The 16913-nt window shown below is 37.9% G+C and overlaps 1 protein-coding gene across 8 annotated transcripts; it reads left to right on the top strand.

Annotated features, from left to right (window-relative positions):
- Positions 1 to 1084: 1084 nt before the first annotated feature.
- Positions 1085 to 16859, top strand: impdh1a (IMP (inosine 5'-monophosphate) dehydrogenase 1a). Of its 8 annotated transcripts, none has more exons than XM_060878224.1 (17): positions 1085 to 1280; positions 2618 to 2716; positions 6061 to 6109; positions 7503 to 7604; positions 8069 to 8143; positions 8236 to 8442; positions 8635 to 8722; positions 8827 to 9035; positions 9169 to 9259; positions 9377 to 9472; positions 9581 to 9724; positions 9825 to 9969; positions 10294 to 10437; positions 10678 to 10761; positions 13321 to 13337; positions 14163 to 14234; positions 15187 to 16859. In XM_060878224.1, the coding sequence occupies exons 2-17, from the start codon at positions 2619 to 2621 to the stop codon at positions 15255 to 15257; spliced, it is 1692 nt and encodes a 563-aa protein (XP_060734207.1). In that variant the 5' UTR covers positions 1085 to 1280; position 2618; the 3' UTR covers positions 15258 to 16859. The 8 variants fall into 8 exon arrangements, with proteins under 8 accessions (XP_060734207.1, XP_060734206.1, XP_060734210.1 ...); XM_060878223.1 differs by having other exon boundaries at positions 1085 to 1398; XM_060878227.1 differs by having other exon boundaries at positions 1086 to 1398; positions 8827 to 9026.
- Positions 16860 to 16913: the final 54 nt, after the last annotated feature.

The raw sequence follows: 16913 nt of genomic DNA, 5'->3' as shown, positions 1-16913 counted from the left end.
GAGCAGCTCTCATTTATAGCAGAACTGAAGCCACATTTCAGAAGTGTTTCAGAATATTTTGGTCCACTCAGTATGCATTTGGTCTAAATGGTTTAGCTGATGCAACCAAGAGCTTATATTTATCTGAGTCTTATCTCTGGAATTTTGCATGGTTTTTTAATGCTATAAATTCTGCCGAGACTATATTATAACAATGTTAAAAAAATTGTAGGTTAAATTGTAGGTAAAAATGTTCTCCAATGTTGCTACTTCAGTGACTTTAGGGCAGAATTATAACTACTGTTAAACTTCTGCCAAGTGGATGTTTTGCCCTTAGGAAAATATTGATTACGCATATATAATTATAGTTATATATAGCGACCATTCAGGATGGTTGAGGCTCTTTAAGTCAGATCATTTAGATCAACTCACTGAGAAGAATTTTATTTTCTAAAAGACAGTCAGCATACAGTAGTTTGGTCGTTATGTGTCCGCTGCTTAAATGCCTGTTCATTTCATTGATCATTGTGTGTTCAATTAAGCGATTAGACACTACTTCTCATACAATTAAGCGATTAGACACTACTTCTCATACAATTAAGCGATTAGACACTACTTCTCATACAATTAAGCGATTAGACACTACTTCTCATATACACATGTCTGTTGATCCTATTCGCTAGGTGTACTATATAAATGCATTATATTGTTGAAGGTGAAATAGTTTAAAGAAAACTTCATATATACATATATATATGTAAGGATGTATATACCAAGAGAATAAATATGATTCTGATTCTGGTTCTTATGAAAGAGTTTGTCATGATGTGCACGATGCCAGATTTGGAAGTTTCGTGCTTGATTTACAGCTTGTTGTGGCACTGAGATGGTTTTCACTTTCACTTTTTGTTAAAAGGATGTCCTCAGATGTGTGTAAGCTTTTTGTGTTTCCGCGTGTGACAGGTTATAGCGACAGTTTATGAAGCCGACATTTGTTTATTTTATAAAAATAAATAAATAAATAAATAAATAAATAAAAACAACCAAATTAAATAAACAAAAAAAAAAAGGAGCTCAACAGCGCCTCCTACAGGCGCAGTGACGTCACTTTTTTTTTTTTTTCCTTTTCTAACGTGGAACGAAAGATTAGAAAATTGGAGCCTCGTGCGGATGGAGCACGCGCTACTCAGCCACATCAACCACTAACTAACAAACAACGAGCTTTACTGTTTTTTTGGGGGCTTTGGTTTGGAATTTAAATCGATTTTGGTTTTCATGAAGGCTTCGTAAGCGCCCGTCATGTGAGTAATCTGAGAGAAGGGCCTTCGTTTTTCTTCTTTTCATTATTTTACCTCAGGAAGCGTTTTAACGGATCTTTGTTCAGTTTGCTGAAACCTTCACGTCGTCTCCACTATTCACGTAAGTGCCGTGTTAACGGCTTAACGCTCATAATCCACGTTTATTATCGTGACTGAGGAAGGAAGAGACAGCAAAGGCGTTTTAACTACACGATACATCGACATTAAAGCGCGGAGAAGAAAGAAAATCAGAGTCTGAATCCCAAACGCCACTTTATCGGGTGTAGTTCGCGACGTACGTCACTACGTAAGATACGTAAGTCGTTAATGTGTAACTACGTCATACTGTAAGTCAGCAGCTAGTCAGGATAAATAAATACTGTAAGTCAGCAGCTAGTCATGATAAATAAATACTGTAAGTCAGCAGCTAGTCAGGATAAATAAATACTGTAAGTCAGCAGCTAGTCAGGATAAATAAATACTGTAAGTCAGCAGCTAGTCAGGATAAATACATCCACAAAGTATTTCATGCGTATTGTACTGTGTAGAACCAGCGTGCAGGCGGTACTGTAAACACCATGTGGTGCTCTTACGGAAGCTGTAGTAGTTGCTGTAATATAGCTAATAGTGACACTGGTGATACAGTGCATTCAATAATAATAATAATAATAATAATAATAATAATAATAATAGTGATTGGTTATAATATGTGGACGCACAAAAGTGCTCCAGTCTCATTATCACTATCATTGGATACATTAACTCTGGTTCACTAGGCTACAGACTTAAGATACCATGAGACTAAAACACTGTTCAAAGTTTTTTATTTATTTATTTTTTTTGTGTTTATATACAAACACACATGTATACATACACGCACACACACACACACACACACACATATATATATATATATATACATACATACATACAACAAACAGGGAAGGATGTGCTAGTTGAAGTGTTTCATGAATAAGTTTGAAGATAGCCAGTGATTCAGCTGTTCGGACCTCAAGGTGTTTGTTCCACCACCTCTGTGCCAGAACAGAAAAGAGTCTTGTTGTATACTTACATCTTACCCTGAGAGATGGTGGGACCAGTCGAGCAGTGCTGGTAGGTCTGAGGGTGCAAGATGCAGTGCGAGGAATGATGAGGGCTTGTTTGGTCCATGCTAGATCCATGGACTAATCAGGACTGAAATCCACAAACATATAATCGTAAAAAAAAAAAAAAACATAGACTGGAACCCTAACACCAAAAATACATGTGTTTTTCCATCTGTAAGGTGAACAACTGTAGTTATCCCTTCAGTTTGTACACGTGTATGTGTGTTTCTACAGTATGGCTGATTATCTGATCAGTGGAGGGACCGGCTATGTCCCAGAAGATGGACTCACTGCCCAGCAGCTCTTTGCTATAGGAGACGGTCTCACATACAAGTAAGTCCTTCACTTTTTCCACATAAGGGTTTTAGTTTCTCACTCCAGTTTTTCCCTCGTCACATTTATTGATAACTATCGAGCTAATTACAAAGACCTCTAAAAGTTGTAGGAGGTGTGGTGGGAGCAAGAGAAGCTTGAAATACCCGTCCTACACTAAATAAACCTCTTGGATGTATTTATTTCTAATGTGTACACTGGTTCAAATGATTGAATCCAGTGCCAGTAACAATTTGTTTTTGCACATCTAATATGATTTAATCCCCGCAAACTCATCGAGTTCTGGACCAAACCCAGATTGATGACATTCTGCTACAATTATTTTTCTACTCCACCTCACTTGTCATAATACAGTTTAGTCATTATAAATGTGTCGGAATTAAGATTAGAATTAGAATCAGTATTTTTGCCTCGTTCAATGTGAAATCACAACACATAAAAATAAACTAATTATAATCAGAAAGATTTTAACTCTCACATAAAAAGGTTACAATATCCTGACTAGCATACTCCTGATTTCACTCAGTCTTTTTGGGGAAAAGTCTGTCAGAACACAGATTTTTAGTAGTTTTAGCCTGGGCGCTGGTTGGATTCAGTCTTTTGATTAAGACGGTTCTTTGTTGATTTGGATGTATACTTTGAGTCATTGTTGCACTGAACTTGTTTTTTTTACCTTGATGAAATCCCAAGTTCTGGCTGGGAAAAAAAGAAGTCCGAAAGCATGATGTTGACACCAACATGCTACGCTGCATCCAACATACTATTTGGAATTAAGTAGTATTTATAAATTTTCTTGCATTTTGCCAAATGGTTTGTGGTGATTTTGTTGGCATTTTTGTGAGAAACAACTTCTGTCCATCCTGAAGCCCAGACACTTGAAGCATATGATTCAAGATTGAAGATTGTTGTGGCAAACAAGGAGTAGTCTGTATTTGTCAGGTATTCCTGCAGCTCATTTAATGTTGCCGCAGGTCTCTTGGCACCCTCCTTGGTAAAATTTAGCCTTGTCCCTTTGTAAATTTTGGCGGGACATACTGTTCTTGGGCATGTCATTGTTTTTGTTAATGATTGCGGTGTTACATGTTACACCACGGAATGGTATTTTTCCGGTTTTTCATTTTAATGTTGTACATTGTAATTTCACATTGAACCTGCCATTATAATAGTGCGTATACTTTTTTCCCCCGTTTTTATATTACTACATAGACCAGATGGTTACTCAATCAAGGTTATGTGTTAGGGTCAGGAAGACAAATGCTCATATCGGTCTGTTGAACCACAGCTATTTAAATTACATGGCTTCTGTACCATTCGTGTTAGCCAATGACTGATCTCTACTTCAAGTTACAAAACCAGGAGTTTCTGTTCATGGTTTCAAGTCTCAGTATTCATGCCCTTTCCAGGAAAAACAGGAGATCATCATATTCTCAGATCTAAACCTGGTTAAACTAATCATGTGTGTTTTAAAGAATCAACATCTGGACTGATCGTGATTAGTAAATTTGGCATAGCTATTTTTAAAAATCTTGCATTAATTCTAGTGACGTATGTAGAAGGAGGCCCTGCTTAACACATTTTAGCGCTTTGCTTTGCCGCTCTAAAACATCACCGCTTTACTCGTCAAAGAATTAAATATTCTGCCCTGGGTTAAGCTCATTATTTAAACCAGTTTGTAACATTAAAAATCAAAAAATATTTGCAACTCATTCCAGAAGCTATTAATAATTCTGCTCTGGGAATAAAACTCCGGTATATGTGTTTTGGCTCAGGTTCTGTAAAGTGAATGAAAAAACAAATGATGTGGTTTAACCTTTGTAGGACAAGTAGGTGCCTGTACCTGACTTTCAAGTTTCTGGGTTTGACTTAAGCGACAACACTGTATTATAAGTTTTAAACAGTTTACTTTCACTCCAATCATAACTAAACATAATCACCTAAATACACTTGTGGAAATTGCACTTATTGGAAAGTGACCAGTAGTTTTACAGAGAAGTGTGTGTAAAAAGCTACCATTTTTTTATAGACCAACACTTCGCAGGACATCTGTCAGGGAGATGGCTTTGAGCTCTATGGCAACCTTGAGACTGTATCCATAGAAACAGAGAAACAGACAGAGAGGCATGATGAGAGAGGGATGTTGATAGAAAGATAGATTGTCTTTTAAACAGGAATAGCACAAAGTACTAGCTTTGATATCAGCTGTGAATAACAAATAGCTGTGAAGTAAAGTAATGGTCTCTGTTTCTCTGTTTGTCTGCAATCTCTAATGGAAGCTCTATCTTCATTTTACTCTCAGACTCTTATCTAACTGTGCATGTGAGTGAGTGTGTGATGGTCTGAGCCAGTCTTTCACTCACTCACATATATAATATCTCATCAGGGTCATGAGATTACTAACGGCAAACTTTGGCCGACTCTGTGTCCGTGTCATCCTCACCTTCTGTCACACTCATGCCACTGTCAAACCTGTGTGATGTTGCAAAGTGAAGATTTAACATTAACAGGACGTTTCTTGGCACCACACTTTATAACTAGATTATATTGTTCACTAACACATACCTGGTGATGTGTAACCAAGTTAAGTTACAGAAACATGTACTGCAGTGCATGGTGCATCGCTTTATTCTTTCTGTTTAGATTCTCTTGCAATATAATAAAACCTCTTAACTAGTTGTAACTTTATATGGAAAATGATACCCTTCTGATTTACACAATGCTAGGCATTTTAATTTTTGTTTCATTTTGTGTCTCCCGAGTTAAAGTATAAACAAAATTTTTATAAATTCATTAGAGTTTCTCAGAAAAAGCCGTTTCTCAGCCAGTGGATCACAGACAGAGTTTCAGGTGTGCATTTTTTTCCATTAAAAACTGGAGCAAACTTTTAGCACTTCTATTAAAAAAATGTTAGCCGCTGACAACCTGTGACTATGACATATCATTGGAAGCTGTGAGGCCTCCAGTTAGAATTGAATTAGCCTAATTAAATACATACACTCACACAGCTAGATGTTACACAAAGCCTTTCTCAGTTTAACTTTAATTCCGATTGTTAATATTCATTTGCTTTTCCGTTGTCACTTACGATAGAGAGGTTTTAAACCTCGGTCCTGAAAGTGTTTACAAGTTTAATTTTGTATTGTATAAATTACTTCTGATTTAGTTTTGTTGAGTTAAGAAACATAAATAAAATGTTTGCCTTGCGCTTCATTATGCTCCCTGTAGGAACACTCATCATGCACTTGTGTTGTTATTTGTTCATGTAAAGATAATGGTGCATATCCTGTATGTGTGTATCATCACCATCTCTCTAATTATCTTCTATTTGTCTGATGTCTTTGGCTCAGTGATTTTCTCATCCTGCCTGGTTTCATCGACTTCACCTCAGATGAAGTGGTGAGTATCTCTGCATGAAACCAGCTCAGCATAAGTCACTGATCTTTCCCCAGAGCGTATGTCTTCATTTAGCATGCCACGTTTAATAACGTTTTACCGATCAGGAACTTTTCTAATTAACTCACGAGTCCGAAAGGCTCCACCACAAGCACCGAGCTGGAACAGCTGCATCAGTCGCCGTGTACTTTGGAAACAAGCTGAAGCGGGGAGCGAGTGTATGGTAAACAGCTGATTAAGGGACAGCCGATAGGGGTGAAGGAGCGCAAATGAGATGTGCAAATGAGAGGCTCAGGTGGCGGCAGCATCCCAGGTGCATAGGGCATGTTCTCACAAGTAAGGTGCCGTTTCTATACACATGGTGCTGTGAGAGAGGAGAAGAACTTAGCTGAGGAAAAAATGCCTTTATATTTAGTCGATCGTTCGTTTTAAACGTATCTAGTTCACGTTCGTTGCAAAGATGCTTTATATGATTATAGCATTATGTTCTTATTAAAGCAGGCATAACTCTGGCGCTGAGCTGCCTCTGATTCTTCTGTACTAGTTTGTCGACGAACCAAGCCGAGCATTTAAAGTGTCTCTGTCTGCATGTATTCTCTGGAGGGAGGAATTGGGAAAGAGTGGAAGATGTTTTCTTGACTCCGACCACAGGGATGTTATATGAGCGCATGTTGATGTAGATAGTGAAAAACACCTGTGTTTGTTTTGTATGAATACCTTCTAGCTGGAGAAACGCTTGTAATGAGATAAAGGTTTGAGTAAGCAATCTGAAACGAGGTCTCGGATAAAAATAGGGGTCAGTAACTCGAACCACCAATGCAATGGAATGAATAGTTTGTACAGTGCAATAATATAATCAGTAGGTCTTACTTTGCATGTTCTTGAAATGTCATACAATACAGAGTAAAGTAACCCGAATCATTAAAAAGAAACCTGCTTGCCTCGTTCCTACATAAAGCCTACATTGAGACTGGGTCTGTATGACATGCATCCTGTCTAACATACACGAAAGTTTGTTCACTAAAATCAGGGAATTGTTAACAAGTCTGTATTTGATGCATGCTTCATATTTGGACACGTATACCTATGCCACTGTAGGATGCTATTCTTTATATATTCACGGCGATTTATGCAACAGTTCTGTAAAAAATGTTATAATAATTTTAACACAACAACTAAAGCGAATTTCCTTAAGGTATCATAACAACACAAGATCATATCTAATTGACATCCAGCTCTTTTTCCTTCGATATGTACAGTCAAATGACCACATGCATTTCAATATTACACTGTAGAATGTTTTGTAGCACCCTGAAGGCTTTAATTATTATTATAACTAGTTTTCAATAATTAGTATATCTGTTATGCTCATTTTGGGTTATATGTCATAATTAAGGATCTGACTTCGGCTTTGACCCGGAAGATAACCCTAAAGACACCGCTCATTTCATCTCCCATGGACACTGTGACCGAGTCGTCTATGGCCATCGCTATGGCTGTGAGTATCACGCAGACACGCACCCTGGTCTATTCTGAGGTGATAAAGCCTGTGCAGGGAAATTGAAGATTTCTGTTTGCCTATTTAATGCAAAATTGACCCACTTGCTTACCTATTAATGTTGGACAAGATTAAGTGTGAAGCTTTAGAAATATAAATTGTGATTTACAGTATACTGCTTGTTCAGGTAAGAGCATTTAGCTTGTGTATTTGTATTTGATTATCTCTTTAGATGTAAAGTCCCATTAAATTAACAGAGACTTTAATGAAGTTGGTAGCAGCTTTAAAACTTTGCCATTTACTCCAACTGATCAGCTTTGAAAACGGACTTGTTCCTAATGATTCTCAGTGTGAATGCTGTAGCCTTCAGTAGAGATGGATCAGAGTTGTGCCCACTTCAGAATGCCTGAGCCAAGATGTAATATGGCTCTTTGCCTTGACCTCTTTTCTAATTTGTGTCTTAGCTCATGGGTGGAATTGGCATCATCCATCACAACTGCACACCGGAGTTCCAAGCAAATGAAGTTCGGAAAGTGAAGGTGAATCTCAGACTCTTAATTTCTCTTGATGTGTTCAACGGGCATCGTGATGAGGTCTCTAATCATGAAAATGTTACATGTGATTGTGGCAGAAATTTGAGCAGGGCTTTATCACAGATCCGGTAGTGATGAGCCCTCGGCACACGGTTGGCGACGTGTTCGAGGCTAAGGTACGGCACGGCTTCTCCGGCATCCCTGTAACCGAAACTGGCAAAATGGGCAGCAAGCTGGTGGGAATCGTCACATCACGAGACATTGATTTCCTGTCAGAGAAAGACTATGACAGACCATTGGAGGAGGTTTGTAAACAAATGACACTCATACCAGTACAGCTCCATATAAAAAAAAAATATATACATATATATATATATATACACACACATTTATATTGATTGATAATATCCTTGATTTTTCTTGGTTTTAAGGTTTAGTTTGTAGCAAGATAAATTAAGCTTTTTAAACATGTTAAATCTGTGATTTGAATTTGCCAGGCGATGACAAAGCGTGAGGATTTAGTGGTAGCACCAGCTGGAGTTACTCTAAAAGAGGCTAACGACATACTGCAGCGCAGCAAGAAAGGTCTGGATTTTTGTGTTTTCTTGTCAAGTGTGTACAGTAGTGGCAATTATTCATTTTCCTCCACTGATCTTGATCATGACTGATGGCAAGTTTTGTTTCAACAGGTAAACTGCCCATTGTGAATGACAGTGATGAACTGGTGGCTATAATTGCCCGTACTGATCTGAAGAAGAACAGAGAATACCCTCTGGCCTCTAAAGACTCACGTAAACAGCTGCTCTGTGGTGCCGCCATCGGCACACGTGAGGATGACAAATACCGACTGGACCTGCTCATGCAGGCTGGAGTGGACGTGGTGGTGCTGGTAATTGTGGTGCTGGAATGTTCTTTTTTGCACACTTCTCACCCTCTTATTTTTTATCTCTCTCCCACCCCCCTTATTTTTTTCTCCCCTGAGTTGTTGTATCTACTCTATGACTGATGACTCTTTTATTTTCTGTGTTTAGGATTCCTCTCAGGGAAACTCTGTGTTTCAGATCAGCATGATCAACTACATTAAACAAAAGTACCCTGAGCTACAGGTGGTAGGAGGAAATGGTGGGTGACTAAGTTTTATTGCTGTTTATTCTTATCTTCTGTCTAGAATCATGTAAAGAAAAGTCCTTAGACCAGCGGTTCTTAAACTACTAGTAAAAAGTGAATTTGTCTCTGTAGTTGTGACAGCTGCACAGGCAAAGAATCTGATTGACGCAGGTGTTGATGCTCTCAGAGTGGGCATGGGCTGTGGATCCATCTGCATCACTCAGGAAGGTGTGTGTGTGTGTGTGAGGTTATATGTTTATGTTTAATATGCGGAGTATGATTACTTACATGAGTGTATTCATGGTAGATTTTTTTAAAGTGTGTTTTTGCCTGCAGTGATGGCATGCGGGAGACCCCAAGGCACCTCTGTGTATAAAGTAGCGGAGTATGCGCGCCGTTTCGGAGTGCCGGTAATCGCAGATGGTGGCATTCAGACAGTTGGACATGTAGTGAAGGCTCTCGCTTTGGGAGCATCCACAGGTAGCCATCACAAGCTTATCAGTCCTCTAATGTATACTTTCTGCTCACACGTTTCTCTGCTGTGTCACTTCTCTTACCTTTTTGCTCTGTTTTGTTGCAGTGATGATGGGCTCCTTGCTTGCAGCAACCACAGAAGCTCCTGGTGAGTATTTTTTCTCAGATGGCGTAAGACTGAAGAAGTACCGTGGTATGGGCTCTTTAGACGCCATGGAGAAAAACAGCGGCAGCCAAAAACGCTATTTCAGGTACGGTATTAATATCTATAAACATTATTATGCTTACAGTTTAATTGCACAGGTTTTTATTTACATTATATTTAAGGACTTCTGTTTCTCCTTGTTACAAAATGGTCTAAACATAATGTTACATTAATGTTATTTTTCATATTTATTCAGAGAAGTTTAGCTTGACTGTTAATGGAGTTGAAAATGACACCTAAGATTATTGTTTTTTTGTTTATTGCGAATAAGGATGTCTGTTTACAGGTTTTAACCTGTTGATCTTTATTTATTTATATGTCCTCTCTGTATTGCTGAATGTTTTTCTTTTTGTTTGTGTGTGTGTTACAGTGAGGGTGACAAGGTGAAGGTAGCTCAAGGAGTATCAGGCTCAGTTCAGGATAAAGGCTCTATCCATAAATTTGTGCCATACCTCATTGCTGGAATTCAACATGGCTGTCAGGATATTGGTGCAAAGAGCCTGTCCATCCTGCGGTAAGACCACAGCTCACATAATCGGTTTAAAGTACTGGAAATGATAATGGTGGATATTAAACACTGTGGGAATTGCAAGAACTGTTGGTGTCTTACATACCTGTTTGCCTAAAAATAACACCAGTGTTTCATTGCTGTCAAATATCCTTAATGATATAAAAATCACTGTTTTTGAGAACCACTAATTAAAGTTTGTACAAATCATGTGTCTATAATGCATGTCTTCTGTTTTATACGTAGCTCTATGATGTACTCTGGAGAGCTGAAGTTCGAGAAGAGGACAATGTCTGCTCAGGTGGAGGGCGGCGTCCATGGCCTGCACTCGTAAGTCTCCACTCACCCTACTCACATCCACTCAGACCGCATAAGCAGTCGGTCACCCTGTCTCTGTGGCTCTTTCTCAGTGTCCATTACGCAATGCCGCCATGCTCAGTGACTGCTCCAGCAGGGGTCAGGCAGAGACTCTCAGAGAATTCAAGATACACAGGTGCTGAGACTGACAAATGGCCTTTATCTCTTGTTTCTCACGCTTTGTGGACCACTTTCACATACACAGCGATAAGTCAATCCACTGACTCCCACTGACACCAAGCCCTGCTCTGTGGTGTTTATCTTTCATTTAGGCCAGAGAAAAAGACACAGTTCTTAGTGTGCATAGTGTAAATTTGGCATTAATACGTTTATTTCACAGAGATTTTATAATCGGAATCAGAAAGGAATCAGAATCTTCAATCTGTTAATCACCAGATTTTGCATCAGTATTATTGCAAAATCTGTTTTAAATGATCTAATATGTAAACAATATAACTATCAAAGAAAACATGAAAACACTTGAGAAAATATTTTTCTTTAGTCAGAACATCTGCTTTAAGATAATTGTACTTCAAAATGAATTTATTCTAAGACCGAAGCAGTGCCATATAGCCAGGTCGATGAGGATGTTTTTACCTGCTCCTACTTTTGATAGTCTGGCTGTACAGACTGTACCCATGAAAATATTAAACAACATTAAACTAAAATCTAAGCAGCAAATGATCGGATGTGTAACATTAGCAGAAGTCCTTATGCAGGTGCTTCCAAATGCAAGACTCGGTCAGCATAAACCATTGTAGGACATGCACACAATGCAAGATACACTATGGCCAAAAGTTTGTGGACACCTGATCACCAAACTTGCATGCTTTTATTGAGCATTAGTGAGGTCAGGCCTTATGTCAGGCATGGAGGCCTGACATGTAGTCACCATTTCAGTTCATCCCAAAATGTGTTCTGTGGGGTGGATTTCAGGGCGATATGCAAAACACTTTCACTCCAACCATGGAGCTTGTTTTGTGCACACGGCCATTGTCATACTGGACCAGTTCTGGACACTTTAGTTCCACTGAAGACAAAATTGTAGTGCAACAGCAAAGATATCTGGAAAAGACATTTGGGCCCACATGTGGGGGTCACATGATGGTCACATGTACAGTCTTTTGGCTCTATAGTGTAACTGTAGTAGGCGAAATATAAGCCCTTGTTTCCATGTTCTATTTTGCTTTAATGGAAATCAACATAACCCATTCTAATCTTTGGGGCTCCTCCTGGTCTCAGGTGGTAATAAATTCAGGGATTGTAACAAAGACCAAAATCACCACAAACACTTTTTTATTTCATCTTTGTTACTCTTAACACAAATAGACCTGAATATAATGTCTGTAATATAAATATTTATTGTGTGTGTTCATGCTGTCACCAGTCAGTTGTGAAGCTGATAGTAAATTCCATCTGAGCTATGTTTGATTGTGTATTAAGTGATCTACTTTAGATATTTGAATGTAAAACAGCAGGCATACTGGAGTTGTTTACCGTTGACATAGATCTCAGTTGTTTATTACAAAAAATGGTGCATTAACGAAACAAAATAACCAGACAAACCCAGTTTTAAACTGCTATTTAAACACAACTACAGTCCTGCCAACCTTGAAACATTTAGTGTAAGAACTACACATATAAACATCGAGCTGTTTCACATATAAACATCGATGAGGCACTCCACCTGTAAAACTGGAGTGATTACACAGCTGCTTTGACGTCCGACTGGAAGCCCCTCCCACTTCGCTCATCCGACATTTATAATCTCTCGTCTTATCTAATTTTACAGATCGCATTCTCACTTCCTGTCAAGCTAAGTGAAGCGTGTTTGTAGGTGATTAATGTAAAAAAAAAAAAAATCTGTGTTTTCTTACATAAGAAAAGTATCATAGTATAATATTGTATAAATGTTATAGTTAACAGCAGTTAATTATATTTATTAGATCTGTCACTGAATTATTTCATCTGAAAATAGTCAAGCATGGCAATTTTTCACCTTGAGTCTATAATCATTTTAAAAGTACTAAAGATTAGAAAGTGATTTCAAATCTCTGGCCAGCAAGTGTATTTGTGAGGGGAAACAAATCTGCCACTCATCTATTTTCATTTAGATACAGACATGGAAACATTTTACATGAACAATTTCTTATTAGTTGCTGTAGAGCTTTCTCTTTTTTCTGGTGTAGTAGAAAAAAACACCTCTTTCTACTATAAATATTTCTATTTTCCCGCAACTTTTCTAGTGTCTGCATCTTAACCTAAAAAGATGAGCAGCAGCTTTTCCCTGAAAGCATCTCTGACCCCTTCCCTAAGACTGTATTTTATTCCTATTAAGGGTTTGGCAGGTCTGTTCCCACTACCAGTTTTGTCTGGATTTTTCTTAAAGCCTTTTACTTAGATATCAGACACTCAGCAATCCCCTCTTAGTTCATACAGTCCTCCCAAAACACTTTATTATTGCCCCTCATATCTTCTTCTGGAATGATGTGAAATTGTCTTCTTCTCCTTTCTTTTATGCACTCATCGTAGATATACTTTTGTGCCATGTAAGTACTCAGTCCTCATGTCTGTGGGTTTTTTTTTTTTTTGTTTTTTTTTCTGGTAATCATGGTGGAGGGGATTGTGAGTTGTAGGATCTTTAGTGAAAACTTTTTTTTTTTTAGTGAAAAGTTTAATTTTTTCCCTTGAGGTCACTGTCTACGTTTAATTTCTAGATGCTCCTAACATCCTTTTGCAGCTCATAAGCTCTAAATCTACTCTGTATGCAAATTATAAGAAAATAAATGCTTGGTGAGTCAAAAATGCTAAATAACCTGACATTGGCTATGTCCTACCTGAAATTATGTATATTAGCACTTTTGGCTGATCTATACCTTTTTCCAAATAGAGCTCAGGCTGAAAGAGGATATGAGGAAATATCAAAATCTAACTAATATTGTTTTGTTGGTTGCAGTTTAAGTTGTGATTATTTCAGAGTTAATCGCCGGTTTTCCACTAAAATTATATGATTGGGGCTCTGAGGGTATAAGGGTTTATGGATTTGAATCTCATGTCACTACACACAGCTCGCTTCCTGGAAGTAACAATACTGCTTAAAAAGTTTATATTCATTTTCTTACAATTGTAGTGCATGAACGCTGTCTAGACCAATCCAACTTTCACTTATTGAATTTCAAAATCTAAGCCTACAATTGATACATATTTGGCTTGGTTGTAATGAGGTAAATCTAAGAGCACTGCACTGAAATCCCATTCATTATATGTCTATAAATATAAGCATGTTGTAGGAAAAATAAAAGAAAAGGAAGAGTGAAAACCACTGACAGAATAAAAAAAAAAAAAGAAGAAAATTTATCAGTAACTTTTTCTAGATTGCGGTTTTCCGCCACCAATAAAGAGGAGTGCGAGTTGTGAGAAGCTTCTTGCTAATCACTTGAACACAGGTGAGTTCTAAGTAGTCTAATGAGGCTGAAGGGATTTCCTCAAAACTTTCATCACATCATTCACAACAAAAATCTTACACCTGTTGGTCACATTCTGGTATTCAGGGAGGTGTTGAATGATTATTCTGTGCATTTAAACAGGAAGCCAGAAGCATTATATGCTTAATAACTGCAAAATAGCCATGGAGAATTGTCATCGATTATGTGTTCAAAATATCAGTCTATATAATCATAAGCAACACTGTATTCCAGGACACTGTCCGTGTTTATTAGTTCTGGTTATCCATACAGCTACATAACATGTTACTAGTTCAGCCCAAGATTATATGGTAATTAACGTCCAATCTAACAGTTAAATCAGGTCTCTTCACGTCATCATTCTTTATTTTATGTTGATACTGCTGTGCTCTTCTCTCTTAAACTGTTTACCCTGAACCACGAAAGAAAAGAAAAAATGGGAATAATAGACTTGGGTGTATGTTAGTATGCTTGGACCAATGCCCAAGTATCACCCAAACGTGGAAAGGATCAAGTTCCTTTGAACATCTAATGTGTAAATACAACCTTCTCATGCATATGTGAGGAAAACTTTAACTGCATAGATGGCGACCGACTCACACAGTCAGTCCAAGTCGATGTGATGTGTTGTCTTGTACACAGCGTTGTCTTTGGGTTCTTCTGAGAAGTTAAACTTGTCTATGGGCAATTTACATGGTTTAAAGCTTGTAAAGCGGACACTGTTCCCATCAAAGTTAAAATAAAGTTTAACTGTAAGTTAAAATAAAGGGTCATTCAAGAAGGGGAGAAGTGTGTGTCATTTCTGTTTTGCTATTACAGACAGCAGGTCCATCGTTGACACTTTACAAAGTTTAAAATGGACATTTTTGAATCACTGATACAAGCTTGCTGATCTTGTGTTAAATGTTAATGACCTGCTTTGTCTCTCACTTAGTTATGAGAAGCGGTTATACTGAGGGTGGCAGCAGAGGACATACGACCCTAGCTGTGACCAAACACAACTGATTCATCAGATCTCTTCTACATTCCTCTTTTGCTCCCATTCTTCCTCCTGGTCGTCCTCCTTTGAAGAAACAATGGTGTGTTTTTCCGAACCAGGTGTGTTCAGCAGCAGTCGTGCAGGCATCCTGCACTCTACCTTTGTAACACAGACATGGACATTGCTGTGCACTGCTGTATGATGATAACTGGCTTTTTAGTTTTGTTTTTTTGTTGTTTTCATTTTCTCCTCATATGACAATCCTCTTCTGTTTTATGTATCGTTGTCCTCACAGGATAGTATAACCCTCATTGCTTTTCAACTTGTGTTCAGTGTAGCCAAAAATGTCTTCTCTGTGGTCCTGTAAGCAATAAGCTTTAATACTGTGTACCTGGCTGGTGTTTTTGTCACTATAAGGCTACTGGGTGTGAAACTGCGAATGGTAAATGGAAGTTAATGAAGTTTATATATAAAGTTTTTGTTCACATTTCACAAAATTTTTAGGTTTTCCAGTTTTCCAGCAGGCTTCTGTAATAGAACCAGAAGCTAGGTGAGTGATAGCCTTAACTTAAAAATCAGAGATCCTTTCCACCTGCACACCTTAGAAATCAAGTTTTCTAGAATTAAAATGCTACACCAGAGATTCTCTATGAGTGGAATTTATTTTAGGATTTTTAATTCGGTATCTACACAAATACTTTCTTGGACAAATGAAACATCACCTATGGATCCAACACCACAATAATGATTTACAAGCGGTTGCAGTTACGGTAGCGCTGCTTTGTATCGGACACCCGACGTGGATGACTTTGATCTGAGAAGAGCAACATTTGTTATCCGTGTGTTAAAGATTGTGACATAACGCTATATCACTGCACAGTTTCCATTTCCTGGAAGAGTCACAGCTCCTTTGGGGTTTGGATAATAATGTAAGAAAAATGTTAGTCGTGTACACTTACACTACACTATACAAGTGTAATACCAAAACGTGATTATGTGTATGCTATACAGTGAATATTAGACTTAATTCATTCCCAGGAACAATTTCTAATGTCCGAAGGTGTCATCTCTGTTTGTGTGGATGTGTGTTGTCTTTTTTTTTTTTTTTGCTTGAGATATTAGAATTTTAGCATGTATAAAATAGGTTTACTTTTCAACAGGTCCTCTTATTTTGTCTGTGATTGCTGGCAAGTCAGGCAGTTCCCTAAATTTGTACAGAGTCTTTTGGACAAAAGAAACTGCTCAAAGAAATCTATTTTATTATAGTCCTTTATTATGTTCAATGTTACTATCTTATTTTTGACAATATTCTGTATAGTAGCTTAATAAACCGAGGACCTGAAATCTCATGTAGACCGAACAGGAGACTACAGGACCAGAGTTCATCAGACAGAGAATGATGTCAGAGCAAACAATTTAATCTCTGTGCTTATAGCGATGTGTAAAGCACAATTAGAGGTAAAACGGTGCAGTTTTGGGGTGTTTGACCTCTAGGCAGATGTAATAATTACTGCTTTGAAAGGCTTTTGCTGCTCATGTATTACTGTTGTACAGGAGTACCGCCCAAAGCTGAGCACTCAGCCATGATCTGCAAAAGGGTCACATTAATAAAGATGGTTATGATCCAAGAGGATGTCTCATCATTTCTTTATTTACATATTACCACAAGGTGGCAATGTTGG

The sequence above is a fragment of the Tachysurus vachellii genome, chromosome 9, assembly GCF_030014155.1.
Source record: "Tachysurus vachellii isolate PV-2020 chromosome 9, HZAU_Pvac_v1, whole genome shotgun sequence".
In the NCBI taxonomy this organism is placed as follows: Eukaryota; Metazoa; Chordata; class Actinopteri; order Siluriformes; family Bagridae; genus Tachysurus; species Tachysurus vachellii.
Note: the sequence above shows the minus strand (reverse complement) of the source record. Positions and strands in the feature narration are given on the sequence as shown.

Bases quoted from the DNA above. Each gene is read 5' to 3' on its own strand.
- impdh1a (XM_060878224.1), top strand. From the start codon at position 2,619: ATGGCTGATTATCTGATCAGTGGAGGGACCGGCTATGTCCCAGAAGAT. The intron at 6,110-7,502 runs GTGAGTATCTCT...GTCATAATTAAG, and splicing joins ACTTCACCTCAGATGAAGTG to GATCTGACTTCGGCTTTGAC. The intron at 8,723-8,826 runs GTCTGGATTTTT...TTGTTTCAACAG, and splicing joins ACTGCAGCGCAGCAAGAAAG to GTAAACTGCCCATTGTGAAT.